The 25843-nt window shown below is 45.6% G+C and overlaps 8 protein-coding genes across 8 annotated transcripts; 4 read left to right on the forward strand and 4 right to left on the reverse strand.

Moving 5' to 3' along the window:
• Positions 1–69: 69 nt before the first annotated feature.
• On the reverse strand, positions 70–2721 carry SERLADRAFT_445881 (uncharacterized protein; the record flags this gene model as incomplete). The annotated part of the gene is made up of 7 exons (XM_007314568.1): positions 70–401; positions 457–1112; positions 1165–1313; positions 1368–1909; positions 1961–2177; positions 2230–2488; positions 2545–2721. The coding sequence occupies 7 exons, from the start codon at positions 2694–2696 to the stop codon at positions 148–150; spliced, it is 2229 nt and encodes a 742-aa protein (XP_007314630.1).
• Positions 2722–3005: 284 nt separating this feature from the next.
• SERLADRAFT_458821 (uncharacterized protein) lies at positions 3006–4946 on the reverse strand (the record flags this gene model as incomplete). Its single annotated transcript, XM_007314569.1, has 4 exons — positions 3006–3417; positions 3477–3792; positions 3854–4710; positions 4798–4946. The coding sequence occupies 2 exons, from the start codon at positions 4650–4652 to the stop codon at positions 3506–3508; spliced, it is 1086 nt and encodes a 361-aa protein (XP_007314631.1).
• A 1928-nt stretch (positions 4947–6874) lies between these two features.
• SERLADRAFT_458823 (uncharacterized protein) lies at positions 6875–7700 on the forward strand (the record flags this gene model as incomplete). Its single annotated transcript, XM_007314570.1, has 1 exon — positions 6875–7700. The coding sequence occupies one exon, from the start codon at positions 7326–7328 to the stop codon at positions 7527–7529; it is 204 nt and encodes a 67-aa protein (XP_007314632.1).
• Positions 7701–8247: 547 nt separating this feature from the next.
• On the forward strand, positions 8248–9044 carry SERLADRAFT_458824 (uncharacterized protein; the record flags this gene model as incomplete). Its single annotated transcript, XM_007314571.1, has 3 exons — positions 8248–8410; positions 8468–8622; positions 8646–9044. A coding segment is annotated over one exon (252 nt), but the record flags the coding sequence as incomplete, so codon positions are not given.
• A 232-nt stretch (positions 9045–9276) lies between these two features.
• Positions 9277–10525, reverse strand: SERLADRAFT_380072 (uncharacterized protein; the record flags this gene model as incomplete). Its single annotated transcript, XM_007314572.1, has 5 exons — positions 9277–9411; positions 9467–9792; positions 9844–9916; positions 9980–10146; positions 10195–10525. The coding sequence occupies 5 exons, from the start codon at positions 10451–10453 to the stop codon at positions 9367–9369; spliced, it is 870 nt and encodes a 289-aa protein (XP_007314634.1).
• A 329-nt stretch (positions 10526–10854) lies between these two features.
• Positions 10855–18890, forward strand: SERLADRAFT_359805 (uncharacterized protein; the record flags this gene model as incomplete). The annotated part of the gene is made up of 38 exons (XM_007314573.1): positions 10855–11097; positions 11159–11413; positions 11470–11581; positions 11632–11902; positions 11960–12015; positions 12041–12119; positions 12177–12379; positions 12431–12514; positions 12569–12901; positions 12956–13199; positions 13248–13646; positions 13698–13741; positions 13795–13969; positions 14018–14089; positions 14148–14280; positions 14332–14706; positions 14765–14950; positions 15004–15037; positions 15090–15228; positions 15329–15391; positions 15448–15773; positions 15829–15965; positions 16019–16476; positions 16528–16647; positions 16708–16829; positions 16883–16979; positions 17039–17157; positions 17212–17333; positions 17395–17491; positions 17549–17570; positions 17628–17700; positions 17754–17907; positions 17963–18172; positions 18223–18385; positions 18463–18536; positions 18603–18611; positions 18666–18747; positions 18804–18890. The coding sequence occupies 38 exons, from the start codon at positions 10868–10870 to the stop codon at positions 18809–18811; spliced, it is 5880 nt and encodes a 1959-aa protein (XP_007314635.1).
• A 257-nt stretch (positions 18891–19147) lies between these two features.
• On the forward strand, positions 19148–20125 carry SERLADRAFT_366146 (uncharacterized protein; the record flags this gene model as incomplete). The annotated part of the gene is made up of 7 exons (XM_007314574.1): positions 19148–19214; positions 19270–19354; positions 19412–19470; positions 19522–19589; positions 19649–19858; positions 19907–20011; positions 20066–20125. The coding sequence occupies 7 exons, from the start codon at positions 19148–19150 to the stop codon at positions 20123–20125; spliced, it is 654 nt and encodes a 217-aa protein (XP_007314636.1).
• SERLADRAFT_354375 (uncharacterized protein) lies at positions 20086–25770 on the reverse strand (the record flags this gene model as incomplete). Its single annotated transcript, XM_007314575.1, has 20 exons — positions 20086–20603; positions 20660–20771; positions 20819–21447; positions 21502–21614; positions 21667–21729; positions 21783–21900; positions 21955–22226; positions 22280–22295; positions 22356–22808; positions 22857–22898; positions 22948–22964; positions 23019–23057; positions 23106–23172; positions 23227–23254; positions 23307–23769; positions 23824–24104; positions 24158–24423; positions 24479–25168; positions 25239–25549; positions 25599–25770. The coding sequence occupies 20 exons, from the start codon at positions 25744–25746 to the stop codon at positions 20382–20384; spliced, it is 4350 nt and encodes a 1449-aa protein (XP_007314637.1).
• Between the last annotated feature and the right edge of the window lie 73 nt (positions 25771–25843).

The raw sequence follows: 25843 nt of genomic DNA on the forward strand, positions 1-25843 counted from the left end.
AGGTTACCAGTTGACTTGTAAAACTGTAACTTTCACGACTGTACAATAAACAAACACTTTCCCACATTGCATAAAAATTGGTCACATTATATTTGTACAAGTGCGCAGCTAACCAATTACAACTGGTGCATATCAAAATCTCCGCACTCAAAACGCAACTTTTTCAACTAATCCATCCATCTCACGCTGGTAACACCTATGCTGGCTAATTTGATATGCAAAGTTGGCAGCGAAACCTTTACTGTCCTGTGTTATCTTGAGGGTGTCTCTTGCAGCGGAGGATACACTATATCTTCCAGTCGTTACAACACCATAGGATGATACAACCTCATCACTACCGCGAGGCGGTGCGAACAGTTCAACATCTGGTAATCTTACGACATCCCGCAAGAAATCCACGCCTGTGGACGACAATCAGATTCACGTGGAACGATATTTATGAAGATGGAAACAAACCCTCGCCGATGGCACCAATCGGTTTGCAGTGTCCAAACGCCTCTCTCACCCAGTGGACTGCACGGCCATTATTGGCGAGCTCTTTAATGTGTTTTTCACCAGACGGAATATAGATAGCATCAAACAAAGTAGATCGCTGTCCTTCGAAGTGGTGATCTGCCGTAACACCTTCACCAATATCCTGAGCCTCGGAAGGGTGAATTTTGTTTCGCCGGGGTCCGATGATGTAGCATACGGCTTTAGCGCTTGTCAGGATGGCACGAACGGCTTGCAATTCCACAGCATTGAACCCATCAGCGATCAAAATGGCGATGCGCCTAGATACAATGGTGGGCTCCTTGGACGCGTATTCCAACTGAGAGAGACCCTTACTGGTGTGACCGTGATTGGGCCGCCCAGGCTTCTCGGGCAACACCCCGTCGACCTTGATCGCAATAGTTTTAGCGAGCTCGAAGTCGATGTTGCTTAGTACGGTAGTGTAGGATTTGTAGACAGCTGGGTCGTCGCAGTGACTGAGTTCAAACGAGATAGCGTTGATCAAATGCGACTTTTCGTATGGCGCAAGGGAATTATAGAATAGCTGCGCCTGGCTGTAGTGCTCCTGGAATTTCTCCCCACGAACTCGTTTTTTTATGCCTTCTACGCGTTGGGCGAACCTGAGGGAACTTATTATACAAGAACGTATGATATCGAGTGTGCTCAACTTACTCTGCATATCCGCCTTCTTCAGGTTTGACCGGTCGGCCAATATCCTTTCGATTTGGCCAGTAATTGACGCTACTTTGAACAATGCGATGTCGACTCTTCCCATCGCGGTTATGGTTCAACACTGGACATACTGGTCGATTGATGGGTAGCTGGAGTAATTTATATAAGTGGATATTGACATGAAAGCATAGTCAGCAGCTTACTTCTTCCCAATTGACACCTAGTCTCGAAATTTGAGTATCGAAGTAAGAAAAATTGCGCCCTTGCAGCAAGGGATCGTCACTAAAACCAATACCGGGAACGATGTGGCTTGTACAAAAAGCAACTTGCTCAGTTTCAGTGAAAAATTCGTCGACAACGCGGTTGAGGACAAGTTCTCCAATTTCCTCGAGAGGAACCAGTTCCTGAGGCCACACTTTGGTTGCATCCAAGATATCGAACTCAAACTCGTGCTCTCTGGACTCTGGGAGCGTTTGAATGGCAAGCTTCCACTTCGGGTAAGCACCGTTCTCAATCGCTTCATTAAGATCTTTTCGGTGGAAATCGGGATCCTGACCGGCGATTTTAAGAGCTTCATCCCACATCAGACTGTGTACACCAAGCTCAGGGATCCAATGGAATTTCACGAAATGACGTTCCCCTTGGGCATTGAGGAGGGTGTATGTGTTTACGCCGAAGCCTTGCATCATGCGGAATGACCGTGGTACACCACGATCGGACATAACCCACATTATCATATGGGCCGCTATGAAGCAGGTTTCAAATTAAAGCTATGCCGATGACGATTTGAGCTCACTTTCCGGTTGTAAACCACTAAAATCCCAGAAGTTGTTGTGCGCGGTTTGGCCTTGAGGTACTTCATTATGAGGTTCTGGCTTAACAGCATGTACGAGATCAGGGAATTTGATAGCGTCCTGGATGAAGAAGACAGGTATATCGTTTCCAACAAGGTCCCAATTTCCCTCATCTGTGAAGAATTTGATTGCAAAACCACGAACATCACGAACGGTGTCCTGATGATTTGTGTTAGGTGCATCATATGTGAGATGAAGATGAAGTCAATACCGCGCTACCACGAGATCCTTGAACTGTACTAAACCGAATGAAAACAGGGGTGGACCTCGAGGAATCAGTCAAAACAGGCGCATATGTGTACTTGGAAGCACGATCATCATAAACCTTGAAGTATCCATGAGCTCCGGCGCCGCGTGCATGCACTACACGTTCTGGAATGCGTTCGTGATCGAAGCGATGAATTTTCTCGCGACCAATCTGATCTTCAAGGAGAGAAGGGCCGTTATCACGGCCATTTGTCACCTTGAGCCTGAGGAAGGAGGTTCAGTTACCCAAGTGAAGACAGGAATAATGAGAGAAAGTCACCAGTTATCAGTGTCAGATACTTTAACGCCGTGGTCTGTTGTTAAAGCTTGACCTGACTTGGGTTCTTGTATGTCAGACTGCAAGTCGGCAATTTTTGCGGACGAGGTGACGGTGGAAACAGCTTTTTGTATGGTATCCCGAATACTAGACATGACGTTTCGTAGACAGATATGAATCGATTAATTGAGATGTGCAACACATCCCTAGGTATATATACTGTCCCAGTGTTTCTGTGAAGAGATGAGGTCATTGCAAGTGAAGACGATTCCAGTCGTCAGTGGTGACGGAATGGTGTGGTTGGCAGTTCAACAGATCGCTCAGTTGCCAGAAAAGGATTCCGGCGTGATCTTACCAAGGTCACGTCACACAAAGCAGAGCGCTGAGAAATGTGCAGAAAACAAACGACAGTCATATTGCAGACTGGGTGCATATCGATGTTGGTCGATATATAGCAGACATCGTGAAGGTGAAGAAAACATTTTCCAGTTCTTTTTGCATCCAGTATGTACAAGTGTTTAATATAATTAACGATAATCCGAAAACGATGAGCAGATTTGTGTAAAGCTAGGGAAAACATAACATTCAGAGAATTTCCAGAAAATCGTCACGTCGATCTTTGTCTATGGCTTTGAAGACAGATAAAGTGGTATCGAAACCCAACAGACTGAGCATGGAAGCAACTAATACTGGGAATATAGGGAAATCACATTGTGATCACGCTCGTCGCTGGGTCCATGCAACTATGGCAGAACGGTACGATACGTGACACACTGTGTGATTGATGCAGGATACGAAACGTCATCGGGATAATGGGAGACGGATCGATCTTCAACTGCATGGATTCAGTGGCGAATAATTTCGCACAAGATTTAGCTGTTATAAAGTCACAATTAGTAGCTGCACATGCCATCACAATAAAGAAAGATACTGACGCATATAGAAACCGTGATGACGTTCGTTTTTATTTGATGTCAGCACAAGAACACTCAGTTGGGCGTCCGACCCAACCTTTCCCACAGGAGTTACACCATCCCCTCGGGCCCTTATCCACGCCAACGGACTTTTTAGAAGCCGAAGAATGGGCAGAGCACACAGACTCGTCCCGGTGGATACTAACCAGATGACGTCCCAAATCATGTTTACGACTAAATGACCTACCACATGAGCGATGAGGGCAAACATGTGGCTTCAGGCGGTTGGGATCATGTGTCGCCATATGTGTCTTCAAGTTGTAGGCACGAGCAAAAGCTAGTTGCGCATATTGTTTTTAGCCCCAATTATAACTGACGATTAAATAAAAATTGCTCACCGCGGGGACATGAAACACACTTGTACCGCTTGCGCGGGTCATCTTTGATGTCATCCTCCACTGGTCGAGTACGGGTCTGAGGAACAGACGCCACAGGAAACTGAGACACATTAGAGGGAGAGATCGTAGTTTGATTGGAAACCCCAACGTTGTAGCCAAGCTGCGCGTAATAATCGGGAGAGGCAGAAGAATTCACACGAGCGTTGGTCTCAGCAAAGTCAGAGAAGGTCGACTGGTCGAAAGCACTCTCAGCAGCAGGAACAGACAGCGGGGGCTGCGGGGAAGGCGTAGGAGGCAAGGCGCTAAAAGAGTTTGGGTCCACAGTGATGGGACGGGCACCGGAAGTGGGTGGCGTTACACTGACACCGCCGTAGTCAGAGACACCGCCTTCGACTCGAATCCTTTGAAAGTCCATCTCGAGGTCAAGAGGGAAGGAATAATTGGTGGAAGAGTATGGGGAACTAGGATAATTGTAAAAAGATTCTGAATGCGAGGACAGAGAATCGTAGGCTGATTCAGAGGAGACAGTAATAGTAGACGGAGGGCCACACGTGGGGGTGTCGGATCTCAAGAAAGTGTAGGCGTCGTTGGAGTCGACGGTGAGAAGCTGCAGCTGGACTTCGTTGAAAGCCGCGAGGCTGGAGTCGAGTTCTAATTCGAAGAGATCGGGGTGTGGTGCAAGGATGTCAGAAGGCGAGTGAAATGAAATAAAGTCGAGGCCTTGTTGCTGCTGCTTTGCGTATTCAGCGTTGTAGGCCTCGAAAGGAGGAGTATAAATGTTTGTTTGCGGGTCAGACATGTCGAATGAAACGAGCTGCGGATAAATTTAAGGAGGACTGTGCTTTGTATGTCTGTCGCTAGCGGGAGAGCAGAGAAGTGTGAGTCAAGGAGAGAACACACTTGTGGGGCGAAATCAAAGCCTTTGGCTGCTGCGGAACACGTACCTGCCTTGCTTTATACGGATTTGCAACTCAGCGAATGGCAACTCTTCTCACCCTCACAGCAACACTACTCTCGGCACTTTCCGGCTGCAACCAGAGTCTTTGAGCGCGAACCTCAGGCTGAGCGAACTATATCTACATTGGACTTGTCATGCAGCCGAGCCGCTCTATCTGTGCAGCAGAGAGACAACTGCAAGTTGCAGTAAGGTGCCACCTAGAATGCTGACGACTGCTATTGTGTCATCCATGCAGCGTGTGAATATCATCCTGAATTGGCTCAACTCGAGACTGGGACGCCCAGACTTCATGCGCATCATGGCCTCTCCCCTGGCTCAATGTTCTTTGTTATCTTGCAGGGTAAGCTGCGCACAGCAGACCTCGTAAACAACTCGAAGAAGCGATTCTATTGCAGCACCGCAGCCTGTCTGCATCACATGGCACCGCCAGTCCGCAGCCCACTACAAGAAACAGTCTCATGTCAATCCCAGTATGCTTGCAGTCGCGCGGATATTGATGCCCGGTCCAGCACGAATTCAGCGAGGCCAAGAACATCCTATCGTCTCCGCAGCCCAAGCTCACTTGCTCTCGTGTTTGTCTCTATCATCATAATGTTTTTTATGTGGGGATCATCTTCAAGGTGTCCAATTCCTCTGCCGAAAATTTACCGCGTGGTTCGCTGAGCGCAGTGAGCGCGAAGGACATCATGATGTACCTGCGGATGCGCTGGAATCATTTACGCAGTCTATCAGAAGGCATAGCCTGCGGCGCAGCCACTGACTCTATGTTATAGCCATTTTTGGTCACTCACCCGTATGATGTCCTTTACTCTCTCCGTGGCATAATAATTCTCAATCCTCATAGTTGTTCTAACAGTACTTGGTAGAGCATTATGTCATTTTTTTAAAAATCGCACCTGATGCGAATTATAGTAGAGTGCAGCTATCACCTTGCCTCATTATCGTCCCACCCTTCCTTCTGATAAAGACCGTGACGCTCAAACGTACCAGGACAGCCATTCCGTCGGAGGCGTAGTACACACGTGTCGAATTGCAGTTTGAGCTTACTTTATACTATAAACGCTTCTTGGTGTCTGAAGATATGCCCGCCTAGCTCAATCGGATAGAGCGTCAGACTCTTATGACTAGGCGATCTGAAGGCTGCGAGTTCGACCCTCGCGGTGGGCTAGTTAATTTTTCCTTCTCCTTCGCCTTTTTTCAACCCAGGGCTAGCCTCGCCGTCTACTAACATGTGTAGAGATGACCTTTCCGCCATTAACTTCATTTCGGTGCAGGAGCAGGACCTCAGGCCTCATGTACGTGATTTTTGATGATCTCAGAGCATCTCACCTTCAACACATGGATTATCATCTGGATTGGCTTGCTTCGGGACACGGACCGTTGACAGCTCTTCTTCGAAGTTCTTCCTCCAGGAGGAAGGTATTGGGGTACATTATTGCTTCAGGCAGGATACCACAGCCCATTGTAACGGAAACTAAAAGAACACGATGTACAAAGTCACTTTCGGCATGGTTGTCCCTTTCCAAGAACATTGAGCCTGGAAAACGACCCAAGGCGAATAGTCTGCCAGAAGTCTGTCATCATGTTGGAAGCAAGCTACACTGAAGTGTGATCTCGAGAAGGAGAACGGGTTCAGTGCTAGTTGCATGGGTATTGCGAGGTTATATGTCTTACTGTGGCGAATTTGCCCTAGTCAAACACGCGGTTTCAACGAGTCGAACAAATTCTCGTAATGTGGGGAATGTCATAGAGATACGTATACAATACGAGAGATATGTAAAGATCTGATAATATATTAGGAAACTTGAAAGCCTATGTATCGTCACCAAGTGACGATATAATGAAGATGAAAAGGAAATCTATATCTATGAAATAAACGTGGATGGTATGACGAAGTGAAAATAAAATACAATGAAATAAGAAAACCCCATCGTAATTGCAGAATAGCCGAGGTATAAAGAAACGAAACGAAAGTCGTGGAAGTCGTGTGGTTGTATGGGTTGTCTTGCTGCCACCCAGTTTCCTGATTGCAGGAGAAGCGAAGGCGCACTTCTGACACAACAAAACAGGCAAACTATCATTCATTAGTGTGGTAACCGCGAGATAGAAGACAGACAGACTTTTCATAAACTGAGCCAGTAAGTTTACTAGAGATAAGCAAAGAAGAAATATATATTGTTACACTGTCGTAATAAGAGAAAATCTCAAAAGCCCTGGAGATGAGACGAATCCCTCTTTCCAACCGAACACGTGCATTCTACTTGCAGCACGATAGATCCTTGCGGCTCTCGTAGAGCACTTTGAAAGTTGCAGCTTCAAACTATCGTTTTCTAGTAGTAGACTGGTGATACGAGCTCTGAGTACCTCCATTTACCCAGATACCACTTTCCTGGTTGGTCACCAAACACTGGAGGATGTCGATGGATGGCTGAGCGGAATTTTGAAGCTTTACTCCGGAGTTCGAGAGTCGGGTTTGTTCTCATGTTCGGTATCAATTAAGTGGTTTATGGACCTATGATGAATAAAATGCCTGAGATCAGTAGCTCCATTGATATCTCGTTCAAGTCCACGCCACTGAACCATACAGCGAATGAGAAAACTGTCAATACCGGTCCTGTGACTTTTTCTGCCAAGGAGCTGTCATATGTATTCCAAATCACTAGCACAGCGATAAGTCAACTGGATACTGGCAAAGGCAAAAAAACCCACTCACCTTGAGACGAAGCTACCTGGACAAGAATGTATGAGGCAATAACGAACGTCTGTTTCACCTTCAACCTTCAGCCGGTACAACGTATTCGAGAATCCGAGTTCTGTAAACGAATTTATTTTTTGAACCGTAAAGATAAATCGTTCTGAAGCCAAGCAAGCGACTGATGCTTACATGGTCACTGATCAGGCTGCCACAGACTCGGAGAATCTATAGGGACCGGAATTATCCGGATTGGGCTTCTTAGGTCCCTTGACGGCGATCACTTTGCCGCCGGAATGCTTCCTCGTAGCTGCAATAAGTACTGGTAGTTGACGATGCTTTGTGCTACTAGTAGTACAAGGTTCACCTTATGATGTTCCTTCGTTCAGGTGAAAAGCAGTGCGGTATTGCACAACGAGAATTTCGCCACTGCTATTTCAAGGATGTCAGAGCCATATCTGCTCCGTACACCAGATCCAAAATCTCACAAGACACAAGAATCAGGAATTTTTGACAAGCATTCGATGATGGGCTACTTATCTGATCTACGGATTCGCAGAACTCTTCCTAGAAGAACCAGAGGACATCTTCGGGCCATCATCTCCATTGCAAGTCATATCACTCTGTGGCCTTCCGCTGGTTCTTTATGGTAGTGAAACCTTGCTAATTGTGCACGTTCTTCTCCTATTCTCATAGCCGCCAATAATGACCAATAATAAGCAGTGGAAAAATATGGCTTATTGTGATGAGATCATCCCAAGCACACGCGCATCATCTTTCACATTGCTGTGATTCTTTGCTTCCCGTTCTAACGCTGTATCTATTTGCTCCTTGCCGACGAAACGGGCCTTTCCGATGTTACGATGATGGTTTCTTCTGGTGGTCCGCTCACATATAGCTATCCTTAGTGAGTAATCTTCTCTAGCCTGTAGTTCAATCTAGTCAAATACATTCACATCTATAGGCTTGTCTTGCCTCATGAGAATGGTCCGGAAGATCCCCCGCTCGACCCCGAAGAAACGCTTCAAGTATGTCACTTCAATGTTCCCATCAATCGGTAAGACTCGTAGTATCGCTTCTGCTCGACGGATCCGAGCAGTGCCTTTGTTGTCTTCGTGTGTATCTGAAGATCACACGACTTGCCCCGTGTTTCCTTCTTCACCTTGAATGTTGATATCACCGATAACAGCAATGGGTTGAACCGGACGGTATAACTGACGTCGCCTGTCAAACAGTGATGCTGTACTTGCCATATGACCAGCCGCTAAATTCATTCTCGGAATATAAGTATGGTAAAGCAGCCAACACGACTGTCACCACGGGCACATGGTCCATTGTATTACCGTCTTTTCATCCAGAGTCTGATCTCGAAGTGCGCAAATACCAATATGAATATGACAATGCTCTGTGCTCGGACTGCTTTGTTGTTTTTAACTTTTTCCCAGTGGACGCTTTTTGAATTGGTGTATTTCACTAAAATAGATACATGGGTAGATACTCACATAGGCCATATCCGCTTGCGATTGAAGTTGCAATCTTTTCTTCATCGAGGGCTTGGCAGCGGCGAAGCAAGATAATTCTTCGTATGCCGCCGGTGCCGGAAGGCTTGAGCAAAAAAATAATAAACTTTCCCATTAGCCGACTTGAACGACTGACCTCGTCATTACTAGTGACGCGCTCTACCAACTGAGCTAAACGGGACTATATTTGAAATCCTTTCCTAATCTCCATATTTGTTATAATCGTTGTTTAAGCAGAGTATGCAACTTTATGATAAACTATTGTTATTGTGCCAGTGTATACTCATCTAACAAATATTATCCCACTTTTTCAGGAAGCTTGGAGTGAATAGATGAATTGGAACTACTTCCCGTATGATTCCAAACGTTCGACTGTAGCTTGCTTAAGCTGTGACACAAAGTGAATACAATTCTGACAACGAGACAGTCAAAAGCAAACGTACTGGGGGGCTGATTCCGCTTCCCTCGAAGTATGCAAGGAAAAATTCATTCGCAACCCAGTCGTTCTCTATAGTACCTAGATCACGGAAGATGAGTGCCCTCGGACGTGAAGGATCTCCGGTTGGGGGAGTCAGTAGGACATCAAGCGGTGTGTGTTTTTTCAGCGATGTAGAGGGGAAGATAGATTTGAGTTTCCGAATAGGTGACTGTGCTCCAGCCTCCTCTTCTGCAGTAACACTACCCCGCTTCACACATAGCTGCATGCGACCCATAAGAGCACGCACGAAACCGTCGCGCATATGGCTGAAAGAAGTTGACCTTGTAGGGACTTAATGAAGGGATAAGTTTAATTATAGTGAGATAGCGAAAAGATACTCACTGATACGGAGGACACATGCAGTATTGCGTACTATGTAGTCGATCTTTTCCTCTGGTGTTGCATTGCGTGGAATCTGCCAGCGGTATCCAACCGTAATGAGTACGGTCGCTCGCTATGCGTATTAAGTGAAGATTACGTTTAAATCCGGATTAGCCAAGTCTGCGTAGAATCCTACGGAATAGACATTCATCCTTAGAAACGATACAGTCCGCACGCCAACTCCAACGAGCGAGAATTTTGGGAGGGGATATTTGGATGGTATCTGCAGAGTCTTCGGGAACGAGATTGATGTAGCAGGATCAACTGACCATACGATTAGAGCAATGCACGATCCATAGAGGAAGTACATACTTTCAACATCTTTAGGTTCTGGGGGAGTAACGGCATCGAGATGAACAGTATTTTGAAGGAGAATGGCTATCGACAAGGTGGTGATTGCGCCCCAAACGAAAGGTTTCAGCGAGGCTTTAACAGTCCCTGAGCGAACAGCTGCATTATTGACGTGGATGGTGCGACTTGCTCGAAAGAACGTTTGAAAAGGCCTTGAACGGAAGCTTGAGCAATTCCAAGAGGCCGGAATTCTGAGAGACAGCGGTCGAAGCTGTATCATACTGTTAGGTGAATTTACTGGACTCAAGGGCTAGGTGTGATACCGGAAACGTAGAAATTGGTGTTAACCTTGTCGACGTTTCTACGTAGGCCTATATGTAGGACTCGGGTGGTAGGCGGCAGTGTCGCGCCAGTACTACGGACAACCGGCCGGAGCGGGACGGTACCGCGATCATAGCAAGATCTCTGAAAGAGCATACGCGTCTCTGACTTACCAGAGACATTGATTACAGAAAGCAAATACTAGAAGAACAGGGGACGCGTCAGCTGAAGATATAAAACCTTAAGACGTATGTGCCAGTAGCTTTCTCACCCTGAATTCCACCTACTATCACACCCAACCATGTCATTGCTTGATTTTATTTCGTCAGCTAATCATGTTCACTTGAACGACTTCATGATAACTAGTTTCACCATGGATGATCAAGAAATGTCCTTGGATTCCCCAGCAGATGATTTTACCGCCGTGCAATCTCCTGACAAACAGCGAGCATCTCTTCAGACTTATCTCGACTCGCTGCCCTACGAATGCGAATCTGTTGACGAGATGCGGGCTCACCTCGAGCGCATAGTCGGAAAGTTGATCATCTGCGCAGAGTCCAGGAACTGGCTCGTTATGACAACATGGGATGCAATGCTGCAGTGGTGAGTCTCTTGTCAACCTTTCGCACTCATGAATCAGGCTTAGTACTGCATTTATCTCAAGCTGGCTTCTCATGCGATATCCCATGCCCAAGTCGACTCGGGCCAAGTTGGTCAGGTTGTATTATGAGCTATGCCTTGTCCCAGGAATCGAAGCGCGTGTCACCAGAAGCTGGGCAGATATGCTTTCCCGCCTCCTCTCAAACAAAGCAGGATCAAGGCGCAAACTAGAGGCCACCGATTTACAGCTTCCTTGGAAGCCTCTTTGGCGTGTTCTACGGAATGAGCTGTGGCCTAAAAAGAGGTTGCATGACTCCTCGTAAGTTAACAAACTGTCTTCAGTGGAAGTAACTTACCATCTTTATCTCGTCACAGACGCAATGTCGTGAATATTCTACTTTACGTTGCCGAGCAGTGCAAGCGCTACTTCTCTGATGATGACATAAATGAAATGCTTTCAACTTTTTTGCCATTATTCACTGCTGATGTATGTGGAGCATCTATGCACATGTATATCGCTAATTTACCAAATGACAGACACATCTAACGATGACCCCAGTTTTGACGTCTTTCCTTCCGCCTGCATGTCCTCATTTCTATATGCCAGTGCTATTCAAAATATGGGAGGCCTTCAATTCTTTCGTGATGGACGACAGACTCCTTGAGATGGTAGGTAACCTCTGCGAAGAACATGTTGCTGGAAAGTCAGGCATTGCCGGTGAAAAAGGCGGTGCCGTCTGGAAGGACATTGGAATATGGTCCGAGGAGGAGTGGACAATGCTCGTTAGCAAAGGGCTCGCGTCTATGAGTGCGCATTTATTTCATTCCTAGTCTGTTGTCCAATGCATTGACACCGTTCTGATAGACGTTCCTGTCGGAAAGACCAGAGTAAGCTTTAAGAGAGAGAAAATGAAGATATACGTCTAATGTTTTATTTCTGATATAGGGTGCTAGCACAACCTCCGTGCAGGCTGATGCATCGGTCGGACAAGACATCAAGATAAAGAAGAACATAAGCCGACAAAGTATACCTGAGTTTCCCACTCAAAAGTTTTGTCTCCTGACGTTCACTTCATTGATAGGTGCCATTGCCAAGCTATTCGTGTACTCTATGGCAGTAGATGGACCTGTGCGTATTGACTCCGAAACCGTGTCAGCCCAAGGACCGTCGAATCCACGCTCAGGATATCTAGCCGGTTCGAAAGCCTTAGAAAGCTTAGATAGGTTTATCACAAGCACGGAGACTTTCTTCCATCCGTCTAACTCTGGCCCATGGACCGTAATTGTAAGATCTTTGAAATACTTGTTTGACATTGCAATGACATTATTTTCACAGCTAACTAACCTCTTCCACTGTCTTACTCTTGAATTCAGTAAGCGCTGGCACGAGGAAGAGCAGCGTGATTGTAAAACGCCTGTGGTATTTAAACTAATGTGCCGTCAATGTGCTTGATCCACTCATGTATATGTTTAGACTCACCGTTTAACACCTGCCATTCGCCGACAGTTTGTTAAAACACTCCAAACACCTGCTTTATTGGCCATGTTCTCCAAAGACCCTCTTTCTTTGGGTTACGCTCAAGGAGCACTGCGTAACTTAGCGTTGCTCGAACCCGGTCTTATAATGCCAGAGCTCCTCGAACGTGCATACGGTGGATTAGAAGTTGTAAATGAAACTCACAGAACTACTGCAGTTTTAAGCATGTTATCAGGGATCACTCTCCCAATGGTAACTGAGAAGATTTGGCGGGGAGGTCAGAAGCATGTCGCACCACTATTGGAGTTATGTATTCCCGGGATTGATCTGGTTCGCTTTGTTGATATGTTTCAAATCCTCCTTCTGATAAAATTTATTTTGTAGAATGATCCGGTCAAGACTGTATGTGCTACAACGTTCATTGCGAGTGTACTCCAATACATCAAGATTGGCGACCTTTCAATGCACCATTCAGGACACGCACTGTCCGGCTATGCACCGGGCGAAGATGTCACAGATTTCGATGGAGATATCGTGCTACCCGAAGGTGTTGACAGCGGACAATTCCCTGTTCTTAGCAGAGAAGAAGAGCGGACGCTCGTTAGGGAGAGTACGGCTGGGTTTGCAGGTATAATTTACATTCATGTGATGGAGAATGCCGTTAATGGTTCATTAGACTGGGTGACGTCTCTGTTCAGAAGAATCCTTGCTTTATACGAGAATCTCCCGGAAGAAGGTGGAAAGAAGAATACAACTGGTGGGAAACAGGAGGAAACAGCTCTCAAGTCGATAAAGAGCATGCTGAATGTGGTTTGCTCACACCTTTCGGACCAACTCTTTGATCTCGTGTTGAAGCTTACATTCGACTATGCAACGACTAATGCCAAGTCTAACGCTGTAAGGGCTTTTGGTCAGCTTATTGCATGTCTAGCGCGAGCGAAACCCCAACAAACTATAGACAAGTTCTTGCCGTTCTGCATTTCACAAATCCAAGAAGAATTAAAGCATGGTGCTTCGAGCATCCGAACAACGTCTACACACGACACTGTACCATCCGATACAACGTTGCACTGGAGTGGGTTACTCATCATGATCATCAGTTCCGTGTTTCATAATAGTTTCATAGATATCACGATTCTCCGCGGATGTCTCGGATATGGAAGTCATACTGTCAGTGCTTTGTTTGTAATGCGTCGAGGATTGATATTTACATCTGCCTGCAGCTTCTCAAGCACAAGGAAGAAATAATTGGCCTTTTAGTCTTGCTGGTAGAAAAAGCCAAGAGTGAACGTGGATATTCTGAAACTGGCCATTTGGTGACGCGCATGCTCTATACGCTGGCTGGAATTTATCCGCTAAATGTCCGATTTGTCAATGACGAGGAATGGAAGAGTGAGGGTGAGTACGATTCAGCACTGGCAATCATAATATCTGACGACCTGCCAGACCTCGATAATAATCATAATGCTTCATGGGGCAAGTTGTACGAGGCGAAAGACGTTAAGATTGAATGGCATGGTGCGTTCCAGAGTTGGTCGTTTTTATTCATATTTCATGTCTCCTTCTCTTCTATCAGTACCAAGCGATCAAGAAGTACAGTTTGTGCTGGACATTCTGAATAGGATAGCATCGCCTGCCTTGGATAAAATAGATGTTCTATTGGACGTTCCAGGGCAATGGGATGGTGTTGCTCGTAATGATTTCTGTCGGTGTGTTGACCTCTCTTGTATACTATATCCGTATCTTAATGTTCAAAACAGCTACCTCAACGTTGTGAAGTCCATATGGAGTGGTTTGCCCACCTTTTATAAGGAAAGCTTGAAGGATATCAGCCACCCATGTCTTGACTCGGACATAGAATTAGAGGAGATGATCGTAGAACGCCTGGACGTCAAGGCAGGATTCACTCTCACAGATCCTCAAGATCCTCGCTATCGCATAGTCGTTGATAATCGAAACCGTTTCGGGAATGTAATTCACCGTGCAGCTACGATACTTCGACAAAGTCACGAAGGTGAAGACCACATCGACGCGGTAATTATCGTGGTGAAAGCCATCGATACCTTCTTCTTGGACTATGGTATGACTAGAGGAGACTTCGACAAACTGCAAAAGAATTATTCGCAAGCGAGAGAGTGAATATACATTCTTGTAACTTCTCTTTCCTATATTCACGCTGATGATATTCTACAGTTTGAGTCGGACGTGGTCCAGGCAAAAGGAAAATGCTCGCATGGCCTGGGTTAAGCGTGCACAAGTCTATCATAGCGGCCGAGTCTACATGCATGCTCTGTATCGTCGAAGGTCTGAACTGGACGATAAGCTTCTCAGCATCGACCTGGTTGAATTCTGCCTTTCACCGTACACCAGGGTGCGACGGTGAGAGATTTCAATCAGTTTGCTATGAGTCAAATACTAATACCATTTCACAGCCTTGCCCAGGTCGCGTTGCACGGCGTTTGTGGGGTATGTAACTATAAATATCATTGTGAAAGCCTTCAATCAATCAAACTTACAGTATTATATGCGATCAACGAGGTTCATCCTACCATCTTTGCTCCAAGCCTTAACAAAAGGCAATGATCCTGATCGTATGAAAGGCGCCTTGTATGTTTTGAATAATAAGGGTACTGGTACGAGCGTCCAATATGCATATTGTTATCTCCATTGCTAACGATCTGTAATTCAGCGACGTATGCTCTCTCCGGTATAGAACTTTTACTATACAACTTCGTTTCATAACTCAACTTTATGCAGACCAGACCTTCCATGGAAGATATTTGCTGTCCTTGCTCGAGTGCCAGCATGAAGAGAAGGCGAGTCAGCTTGAAATCTGACAACATCTTTCACTAACTCGAAGGAATCTCAGCCATCAGTACAAAATATGGTTCGCACAGTGTCAAAGGATTGTTTGGCAAATTTAACGGAAGAGGTTGTACGCACTGCTGCCTACACTGACGAGATGCCAGGTGTCCAGGCTGCCTCACGTGCCCTCCAGGAAGAATTTTCGACTACAGTGGTTGATGTGGCATTGCAAAGTAAGGCAGTTGCATTGATCCCTGTTCGTGCTGCAAGGCGGGGGGAAGCATACAATAGCACAGTACGTCTTCTTCATTCTATCCATGCAATTATTCACCTTACACGCACATATTTCACTCAGATACATTCCATACTTCAAATTGCAACACGTCCCACTACTCATGTGTGTTCGTCCGCCTTATCTGTGAAATTTTGCTGATTTTATTTTTGATTCACAGTGGAGATATACACAAATGGCGATGCAATTCCTTTCTGGCTTGCTGCGCAGAGATACTGTGACACTTCCACAAGTAGCAAACTTTTTTATGAAACACGTCATCAGTCCCCAGCCTGTCATTCGGGCCACTGCTCAACAGTACGTCGTGTGACTACTGAGTAAGGAGTGATTTGACACATGTGCTCATTTAGGGCTGTGGTGAAATTGGCGACTTTCATCAAGTTCCGCACGTATGCAAAATCCAGTGATGAGTTATGGCTAAGAGAATGGCAGAATCCACTTTCAAGGCAGTATCATATCACTAATCCCTCAAAGTTCCTCGAAAGTACAAGACAGCCTATAGGGCAGGGCGGCAGGTACGTTACTGAGTCATTTCCTTATCATTTGCTTACTGTTGGCAGCGAGCTTTACTTCGACAAAATTTCCACCGGTTTCTTGGCTTGGTCCACTTCGATAAAGGGTTATGTAAAACAAGGAAAATCGTCAATCTCGTGGGAGAAGCAATCAGAACCAACTCTAAGAGCTCTAATAAGCACCGTAGATAGAGACTTCTATTTGAAACTGGCTTTACTCTGGGGCCAAGAATTCACGAAGGCAGGTAACACAAAGGAATTACGCACAGAGAATATCAACTTCGTCAAGACTATAGGTATTTTTATTTCTCATTGTTTTCACGCATATGGTTTACATGTTTTATTAGCTAAGATGTTCGAAGATAACAAGTTAGACGACCTGCTAACTATCCTAGAGCCAATGCTGTGGAACTCGGATAGGTTCCAACAAAATGCTGCTGCTGAAATATTGGCTGGACTGTTACGAGGTGAGGCGCATGAATCGGATTCCTTGATGAGCGCTTTTAACATATGCATATGTCGTACAGGTTCCAAACACTGGCCCAAATCCAAGTTGGATTACCTCTGGTCTTGGATTGTTTCTCGACTGGATCGAATATACGCACAGATCAAACCTGACACCCTTGTTTTCTGGGAACATTTTTTGACTGTCAGTCTAGTTACTATCTTTCTTTCATTACAACTTATTTTGAGTCTTCCTAGAGTACCCTTGAAGACCGTGACCCTCGTCGCAACCAGCCATTGGTGGATTGGATATTTGCCCTCCCGCTCGAATTCCATGGTGACTCTGCATTTTCAAGTGAGTCTTTGCTTGAGATATTTTCCACATTCGAGCTGTTATTGAACCACACACCAAAGTGAATAAAGCCCTTCTTGTGGTCACCATGTTAATTGAGACCATGGGCGTTCGCTTCAATTCAGTGTCGGATCGCTATGCCTCACTCTTCTTTGATAATGCCAACACAAGCTACGCAGAGGTATTAACTGAATGGTTCATCTTGATAGTTTGTACTAACTTTGAGGGCCTATAGATCAGGACAGTGCTTGCCAACGCGCTTCGTGCGGTTATGATACATCAATGGCGGCCCTCGTATCCTTCTGTAGATGCATTGTTGCATGCCTGCAAAACGATGAAAGATCCTTTACACATCCGGTTCGTTTTCTTGACCTGGTGTTATTAAGATGAAGTTTCTCAATTAGATATACACGCACAGTGACAATTTGTACGGCAAACACGTCAACGAAACAGTGCAAAAGCTTTCCAAGTACAAAGGAGAGCGCCTCCCTCCTCCCCGTGTCAATCAGTCAGAGGTAAGTATTACTTTTGTATTCAGTGTAAACGATATAACGGACGCGTGAATTTATCAGTATGACACCATTAGTTTGACAAGTAAGACTTTACTTTTCTACTTTTTTTTTTCGAAGTATCAATTGTTGTTATTTGCAGTGTTGTTATGGGTATGGATATCGTCCCATGGACCACAAGCATGTTTGGTTTTCCCTTCTGCTATTTCCATGCTGTATGTTGTTTCCTCTTTTAAGTCAGTCATATTGATTCAAGCAATGTTTACAGACCTGAGATATTAAAGATGTTGGAACTTAATGATAATTCGGAGTTGCAAAAATACGCTACTGGCGTTCTATACGTGCTCTCAGCTGTACATCTTCCGTCGGAGTATGTCGGGGCAGTCCTCGAGGCACTTGTGTCATCAATCAAAGACTCGACGGTACGAGCGTTAAGTTTTTATGTGATATAGTTCGATCTGACGAAACTAAATCCAGTCTTGGCGTATCCGCTTGAATGCTTTACCGGCTCTCGTCGTATTTTTCTATCGAAATCTCTTGACCACCTCTTCTGATGATGTGTCAAGGGTGATGGATCTATTGCTCGATTGCTTGTCGGACGAAAATGTTGAGGTTCGAGAAATGTCGTCCCAGGTGCTGTCTGGGATTGTGAGATGTTCTCAACGACAAAGTATTACTCCGTTGAAGGTGAGCTGTTCAGTGATCGAGCTGCCTGGGTGTTACCTTATAATTCCCAGAACCGGTTTGTTTCTATGGCACGCAAAGTAAAACTTCCAGCGAGAACTCAGCCTCAATACGCCGAAAAGCTAAGATCGTTACATTCCGCTATATTGGGTATCTGTGCTTTGATCGAAAGTTTCCCCTACTCTGTTGAATCGTGGATGCCTCCACTTACGGAAAGTTCGTAAATTTCTTTTAAAAATTTGTTCACCTCTTTCGTTTTGATGTTTACTTGAATGGTTTCATTCGGCGATTAGTACTGGCAGTGCATGCCACGGATCCTCCGCCGATATCAACTACGATTCGTAAATGCGCGTCGGAATTCAAGAAGGTAAAGTCCAATTGATGTGTTCACACAACCCTAACATTAACTGACAATTGACTTGTGTCACTAAAGACTCACCAGGTATGATTATATTACCTAGTGCACTGATACGTTGCTTACCCAGGTCAATCACAGGATACCTGGCATAAAGATCAGCTACAGTTCGACGAAGATCAACTACAGAGTCTTTCTACCATGCTAGTGGGCACCTCGTATTGTAAGTATTGCTGGAGCTATGAGGAGGCTTAATTACTGAAATGCCACTTGTTATAGATGCGTAGCTCTTAGATTGGTCTATTATGATGTATAGAAGTGTAATTGTTCGAGTAAAATGTTATTGTATCGATGATTTTCATTTTCAATTTGAGCGCTATGAGTCATCAATCTGAGGTCGCCCAGGTGGAGTACGAGTACTGGGGCGCTTGTCAAACAGCCTTGACATTGATACTTGAAGGACCTTTCAATCGTTGGTGGTTTCCGCATTGGGAAATGTACCTGTAGAGGTCTCCGAAATGACATCTCATCGAGCTTCAACTCAAAAAGTTGATACTAGTAACTTGCTATAGAGTTTGATCCTCAAACACGCTCTTTGTGTCTACTTGATCATTGTGGAAAATATGATTCCTACCCCAGATCTATCTCACCTTACAAAGGATGACTACGAGTACGTATATGAACCCGCAGGTATGCTTTGACCATCTGGAGCCCAGTGTTTCAGCTACTGATTTTTTGTTGTTAGAAGACACCTTTCTATTCTTGGACGGGCTTGAACTAGAGGTTGATGAACTCAGAACATCCAAGCCGTCGATATGCCTCGAAATCGGGTATGTAGCTGTGACACGATTCTATCAATTATAAGATCTAACTTTATTCGACCCCAGTTCCGGATCTGGATGTGTATCTGCATTTCTCGCTTCAATCCTAGGGACTTCTACCGCATGTATGCATCTGCGCTCACATGTTAGACGAAAATGATCTGATTCGATTGCAGTATTCCTATGTACCGACATTAACCAGTTCGCCTCTTCTTGCACGTTAGCAACCGGAAGACAAAACAAAGTGAGCCAGTACAAGAAATTCAGATAGGCAGCCCATTACTCATGTCATATTCATAGTAGACCCCTCTCGACCCGATAATAGGCTCATTAGCAACTCCACTGCTACAAAGACTTCGACACTCAGTCGACATTCTACTATTCAATCCGCCATATGTTCCCACCAATATGGATGAAGCAGATGGCGCTCAACACACTGCAGGGATACAGGGCTCTTGGGCAGGTGGAACTGATGGTATGCAAGTGACTGATGTTTTCTTAAAAGATGTCGAGGTATGTGCGTTGACCTCTCCGTCCGATTGCTTTTTTATCTTGCCACAGGTCCTTCTTTCGGATACAGGCAAATTTTACCTTGTGGCAATCAAACAAAATGATATTCCAGGCATTCGCCATAGGATGATGACAGAATATGGTTTAAAGAGTGTTGTCAGTGAACTCCGCCCAGCAACAATTTCAATGCTTAATATTATTGCACCACAGATCATCACTCAGCGCAGAGCTGGACGAGAACACTTATTTATCATTAAGTTTTCACGATAGCTTGAATCTTGTCACCTAGCGTTTATTCTACACTCTAATCCAAAACCTTCACATTCCTACTTTGTAAAGAACTAATCATTGTGTAAAGAAGTTAGGATAAGGTTCACATAAATTTATTATACAAAGAGAATGTAGCGTGTACTGGAGTAGACAACCAAGAATCGTGAATGGTTTCAATTACTATCACTATGACGGGCGACTTTCTCCAGATATATTGTATATGAAACTCCAATGGATTACCTCAAGGAAATGTCAATCAGTTGTCCTCGTTTGCTCCTGGCCGTCGACCGCGGATACTAAATCTGGATGGGGACGATAAGGTTGCACTACGCTCAAAAGACGAAACAGAAGGTCCTCGGCCTAATGGGTTGGTGTCAGCGTCAAACTCCAGACGCAAGCGGAGTAATCCCTGTCCTTCCCGCAATTCTGCAAATACGTCGGCTGACGAGGTTTTACCCTGTTGAATATGCCTCCATATCTAGGAGAATTTACAGATAAATTTGGAAATAAATATCCCATGTATGCATGACTTACATCGACTTCTCCATCACCCAGAAGTTTATCCTTGCCAAGAGTTTTATGGTCGTAAATCCAGACGTGCATTTTTGGTGTGAAAGTCCCAGCAGCAAAAACAAAAGACTCGTTCCTGTTACAAGCATTAGTCATGTTCAACCCTCAGACATGGTCACCTACCATTCAGGGGTGGATGATTTCCCAGCGTGTTTTGTCTTGTGTTCCTTGTCCCCAATACGGACAACAGCATATGCTTTACTGTCACTACTTGACAGGTCTTTTGCATCAAGGACTGTGACTCTCAATGTGCCAGGCTCGGATGGAGGGCCGCTATTGCTACTCTGACGATCGGCGCTCAAAGATGGGAATGCTGCAGTTATACCTCCCATGATGTGAGACTGGATAGGTTGCGAAGCTTGTCCCGAGGGCAGTTCTGGTGTATGAGAGGATTCGCTGTCATGCTTATCGTGTTTCCCAAACTCCTTCTTGAATATCCCTCCTACGCCGTGTATTACACCTTTGCCCGCATCGAGAGGCATGGAACCAAGGTGTGTCATCGCACGTCCAGCAGCGGAAAATGTCGACGTGTTTTTTCTCGTCTTCACGATAATTTCTGGCTGGAACATAAGGCTAATGCGAATTTGGCCCTTTTTGTCGTCATGCTTGTCGGCGAGGTAGATAATACGCTCGGTGCCTTGGAAAGGCTCCACATCTGCAAGATTGATCGAGCCTGAGCCAAGACTTTTGGCTTGCTCGAGCTGATTCCAATCGAAGAGCTCTATAGAGAAATCTGCTGCAACACGAGACGGCTGATATGGAGAGTCAGACTACGACAAGCCCATTCAACTTCGACATTTACTCACCACGCTGACAACAAAGTTTTCTGACCAATCTGGGCTGAGTGTCTTCTTTTTGGTTTGCGACTTGAAAACCTTTTGGCCGTTGAGAGAAAAGACCGCAAAGGGATCAGATTTGCCTTGATCGCAATTTAGTACATATATATTCACGTTTCGTGAATACTATCGTACCTCCTCGATCAGCAGCACGAATATCTTTTCCGTCCATAAGCACGACGCGAAGCATACCTTGATCTATCGTAAAGCGTCAGACTGTGAGATTGGAAGCAACGAGTTTGAACACATACTGTTAATACTCTCTCTGGCTTCCAGCGTAACTGGCACAGGAACATAACGAGCTTCAATCTCTACTGTCGAGTGATTCTTCTCATCTTGATCCATGAGGGTGAAAGTCGTACGCCGGTCCTTTTCGAATCAAGGGGTAAATGGAACGACCAAAGCGTGAATTTGAATACATACCATAGTTTCCTCCAAAAATGGTTTGGTGTCTCCCTTCCACTCGGCGATAATATCGTCTTTTTCACCTTCGCTATTCTCGTTCAAACGTAGCCACACGCGGCCAAAATCGAGCTCTTTGATGAAACCTTCACCCACATGTTGCCATTGTGCATGAGCGCTGCGCGCCTTAGCAGTAGTAAAAGCTGGCCAATAGCCATCATCAAGACACACTTCAAGACGGGCTTTCTTGTGTAGCTGGCCAGAAATGACGTTGAATATGATGATGCCGGATTCTATAGATGGTTCTTAGAGCGAAGTTCAACGGCAAGTGCAGTAGAATACTCACGATGCCTCAGGAGTTCCTCCTTTGTCAACTCCAATCCCTGTGGAACTTCTTCCTCTTCCTCGCCGCTATCCTCAACTTTGGCTTTCGAGGCTTCTGCTGCGCCATTATGTTCCGCGGCCCCGTTCAAGGCGGCACTTTGCGTTGTATCCGTGGAGTGAGCGGGTGTGTGCCCTGACGACCCTAACGGTCGCGTGACCGTGACATGCTTATCCTCTTGCTTGAGTAATGATGTCGAAGATCCACTGCTTCTGACAGACGCAATATCACCGTCCTCTGAGCCAACCACGCTTCTAGCTGCGCGCTGCAGCTCGTTTTCGTCAGCATCGAAGTGGACATCTTTGAGCGCTAGAGCTGGAACAAACTCTGCAACGTGATGGAGTTCTCCTTTATACATCTGGCCATGTCCGTCCAGTTTGATAGGCGCCACGGCTTCCTGCTTGCCTGTCGATTCGTAGCGATAATCGGGATTCCCAGATAACTCGCGAGCGAAATCGGAGACACGAATTTCAACAGAACCCAGAGAGCGGTCCTGAGACATGATTAGAATCAATTAAAACTGCTAAAACGAATCTTTTACCTTTGTCAAATGTTGATAGTCCATGACTTCCAGGAACAAACTCTGAACCATTCATTAGCAAAATAAATCTAGGAGTGGGCATATCACCAACCTCCTTCAACGAGTGTACTGCGTGATAAGATATTTGAGTTTTTAAGAAGCACATATGAAACTTAAACATACCTGGAACATAAACAATTTGATCCCAGACAGGATTCAAGTCTGAAGAATGTCAAGTTCAGAACGTAAGATAACAACCGACAGACTTACTGTTGTTGACAACTTCCGTTCTAGCCTTGGTAACGTTATTGACCTGTACCCGGACATAGGGATCGCTCTGACGAACATTCAACATTTAGCCCATGACGTAACACAAAACATAATCTCTCACCTTTCCACCAAGAGCTGCCTCCACATTCCTAGAAATGATGGTCAATTGACGCGACTATACCGATTATCATATATACCCACTTTACGTCGGTAGCCTTCTGTAAACAGAGTCTCATCACACCAATGGGTGGGACGTATTGATCGGCACCACTAAGGGCACCAGCCATGTGGAGCGGTTTCCATTGAGTGCTGATCCTAAGCTTGCCCGACTTGCATCCACTCAAAGGCCACCAATCTCGACCGTCGCCAGTTTCAGCCTCAAGCAAGTCTTTAAGGAAAACCGTCATATGTCCCACGACAGGATCTTTCAGGAAGTCGCGCTCATCCATAACTTTGATGGTCAGTGTGGAGGTATCCTTATCGGAGCAGAGGAACTCATATGGCGACTCCCAGACTGGATTGTTTGTATGTTTGATGATTGGGGTGCTGTGTGCGGGTTGTGCTCCTAGTTCGAGCCTTGCGAATGGGTTGAGGTCACCCGAGAGGGATTTACTGGCATCAAGTTCCTTGGCCTGGTGAACAGTTATGCGGACAATGCCAACCTCTGTAGGGAGACACTCAGAAATAGTACTCGAAATAGCACAGAATAGTAACACACTGGTTTCAGGTAATTGCTCCTTTCCATCCACAACTTCTGGCTTCAAAACAGGGTAGTAAGAGACGTCAAACCTAACCATCCCTCTATCCTTCCCATCCTTGAGCACTGATAGTTCAAGTCCCTCTTGCGTCGCATCTTCGAGTAATTTCTGTAATTCGAAAGTGGCAGCACCGATATGGGTATCCTTCCTGTGCCCATTATAGTCGAAGAGGCTAAGTACAAGAGATTCCTGTAGAGAATTAATAAGCAGGAATTTGGTCTCCAACCATGTGGGGTTAAATCTGAACATAAGAGGCTAAGCATGTCATTGAAGTCGGATAGTCCCAACACATACGTGCTGTGCTTATACTTCGTCCTTGCCAATTCCTCGCGATTGTTGATACTAAGACTGACGAATGGATCGGGAGTACCTCCTCCCATCTTACTACCCTTGAGGCCACGTGCGGCTTCAACTTTGACCTGGATAACACCAATAGCAGCATCCAGCGGAGTGCCGGAAAGTAGCTGTTCAAGGTTGAGGGTGAAGACGTTCGGGTCGTACATCATGGGACCAAGTGTAGCATGCACCATATCGCGAATGAAAGCAGACAGTCCTGGCATCTTCGGAATACATATGTTAGGTTGGGAGCTCAAAATGTTATGTGAGATTCCTTACATGACCGATATCAAAGCCAAAAGTGTCACCACCAACTGGCTTCAGAACATAGTCAAAGACAGGTTTCTCCAGGAAGCTGATGTCTACAATTTGCACATGTGGAAAGTTTGTCATCAATTTGAGCCTGATCCTCATCAAGCCAGTGAAACTGATGTCTTCAATCAAAACAGGCATAGCAGCTGTCGCAAGACCTTTTCCCAAGCGCACAGAGAGGACAATCTTTGGGTTTACTTTCTGGGCTGCTTGACGAGGCGTCATGTCTGAAATATCGTTCGGAGTGAATGATATGCCCCAGTCCATCATTACGATATCATCTGGTGTCTTTGGGAAAGTCCTAACTTTGTCGATTCGCGGGGCTTTTGTACCGAGTGTGAAAGTGCTGAGACGCAATGAGTCTAGGAATGCAGGTGTACTGGTGCTAAGTATTTGATCGACGGACGAAACGATAGTCGCGGATAGGACAGGCTCGTAAATAAGCCAGAAACGATCGAGGAAATTGTTGATCCAATCTGCAGATTCATGTTCGGATACGAGACGCGTCTTGACAAGCTCTCGTTGTATGTCATCTCGAGCGCGTCGCCGAACACGGCCCATAGAGGTTACATAATACGTGTTGCAGATGGCGAGAACTATAAATAGCCATCCCCACCCAAGGTTGAAGCGAGTTAAGAAATGCGAAGCAAAGACAGCCTAGAAGTCAATCATTTGATGAAGATAAATAATAGTAGATCTAACTCGGAACAGGAGATCCAAAACGCACGAAAAATATGAGGGCTGCATTGTGATACCAGTCGCCATAGTATTGTTCATTGAGGTACATGGAGAGGATTGTCTTATCCTTTTCTTCGCCTTCCTCGAGCGCAGGCGCGTCGATATTGGATACTGCACGCCAGCCAACCTTGTACCAATCAGGTATTGCGGGAGCAGGACCCGAGGGGAAAGCACCGGGAGGAGTCGGCTGAGTAGTAGGAGCGTTTGGGTTTTTTTCGTGCTCTTCCTTGGTAGCCTTGTCTGCATCCTCTATTGTAATAGTGGGAATAGGTCCTCCGACACCAGTATCGAGTGCAAGTTCTGGTGAAAATAAGCGCTGGTGTTCATGTATGCGGCGGAGATAACGTACCTTTACTACCAACGTTTTCCGACTCATGTACTGTGCTGCCTTTCAGCTGACTTCGTGCTTTTCCAGCAGCAGCAGCCTTTTCCTGAGGGGAAGCTTCAGGATCAAAGGAATGTATAGCAGCACCCTTGTCAGCATCATCCTTTAGCATCCCATGGACTTGGTTCTGGACATTTTCTTGCTGTTGTACAGCCCCGTTTTGGGGGGCGGTTGTCGACATGGGCGGCGACAGCGACTGTATGAAAAGA

This window comes from Serpula lacrymans (genome assembly GCF_000218685.1).
Source record: "Serpula lacrymans var. lacrymans S7.9 unplaced genomic scaffold SERLAscaffold_3, whole genome shotgun sequence".
Classification (NCBI taxonomy): domain Eukaryota; kingdom Fungi; phylum Basidiomycota; class Agaricomycetes; order Boletales; family Serpulaceae; genus Serpula; species Serpula lacrymans.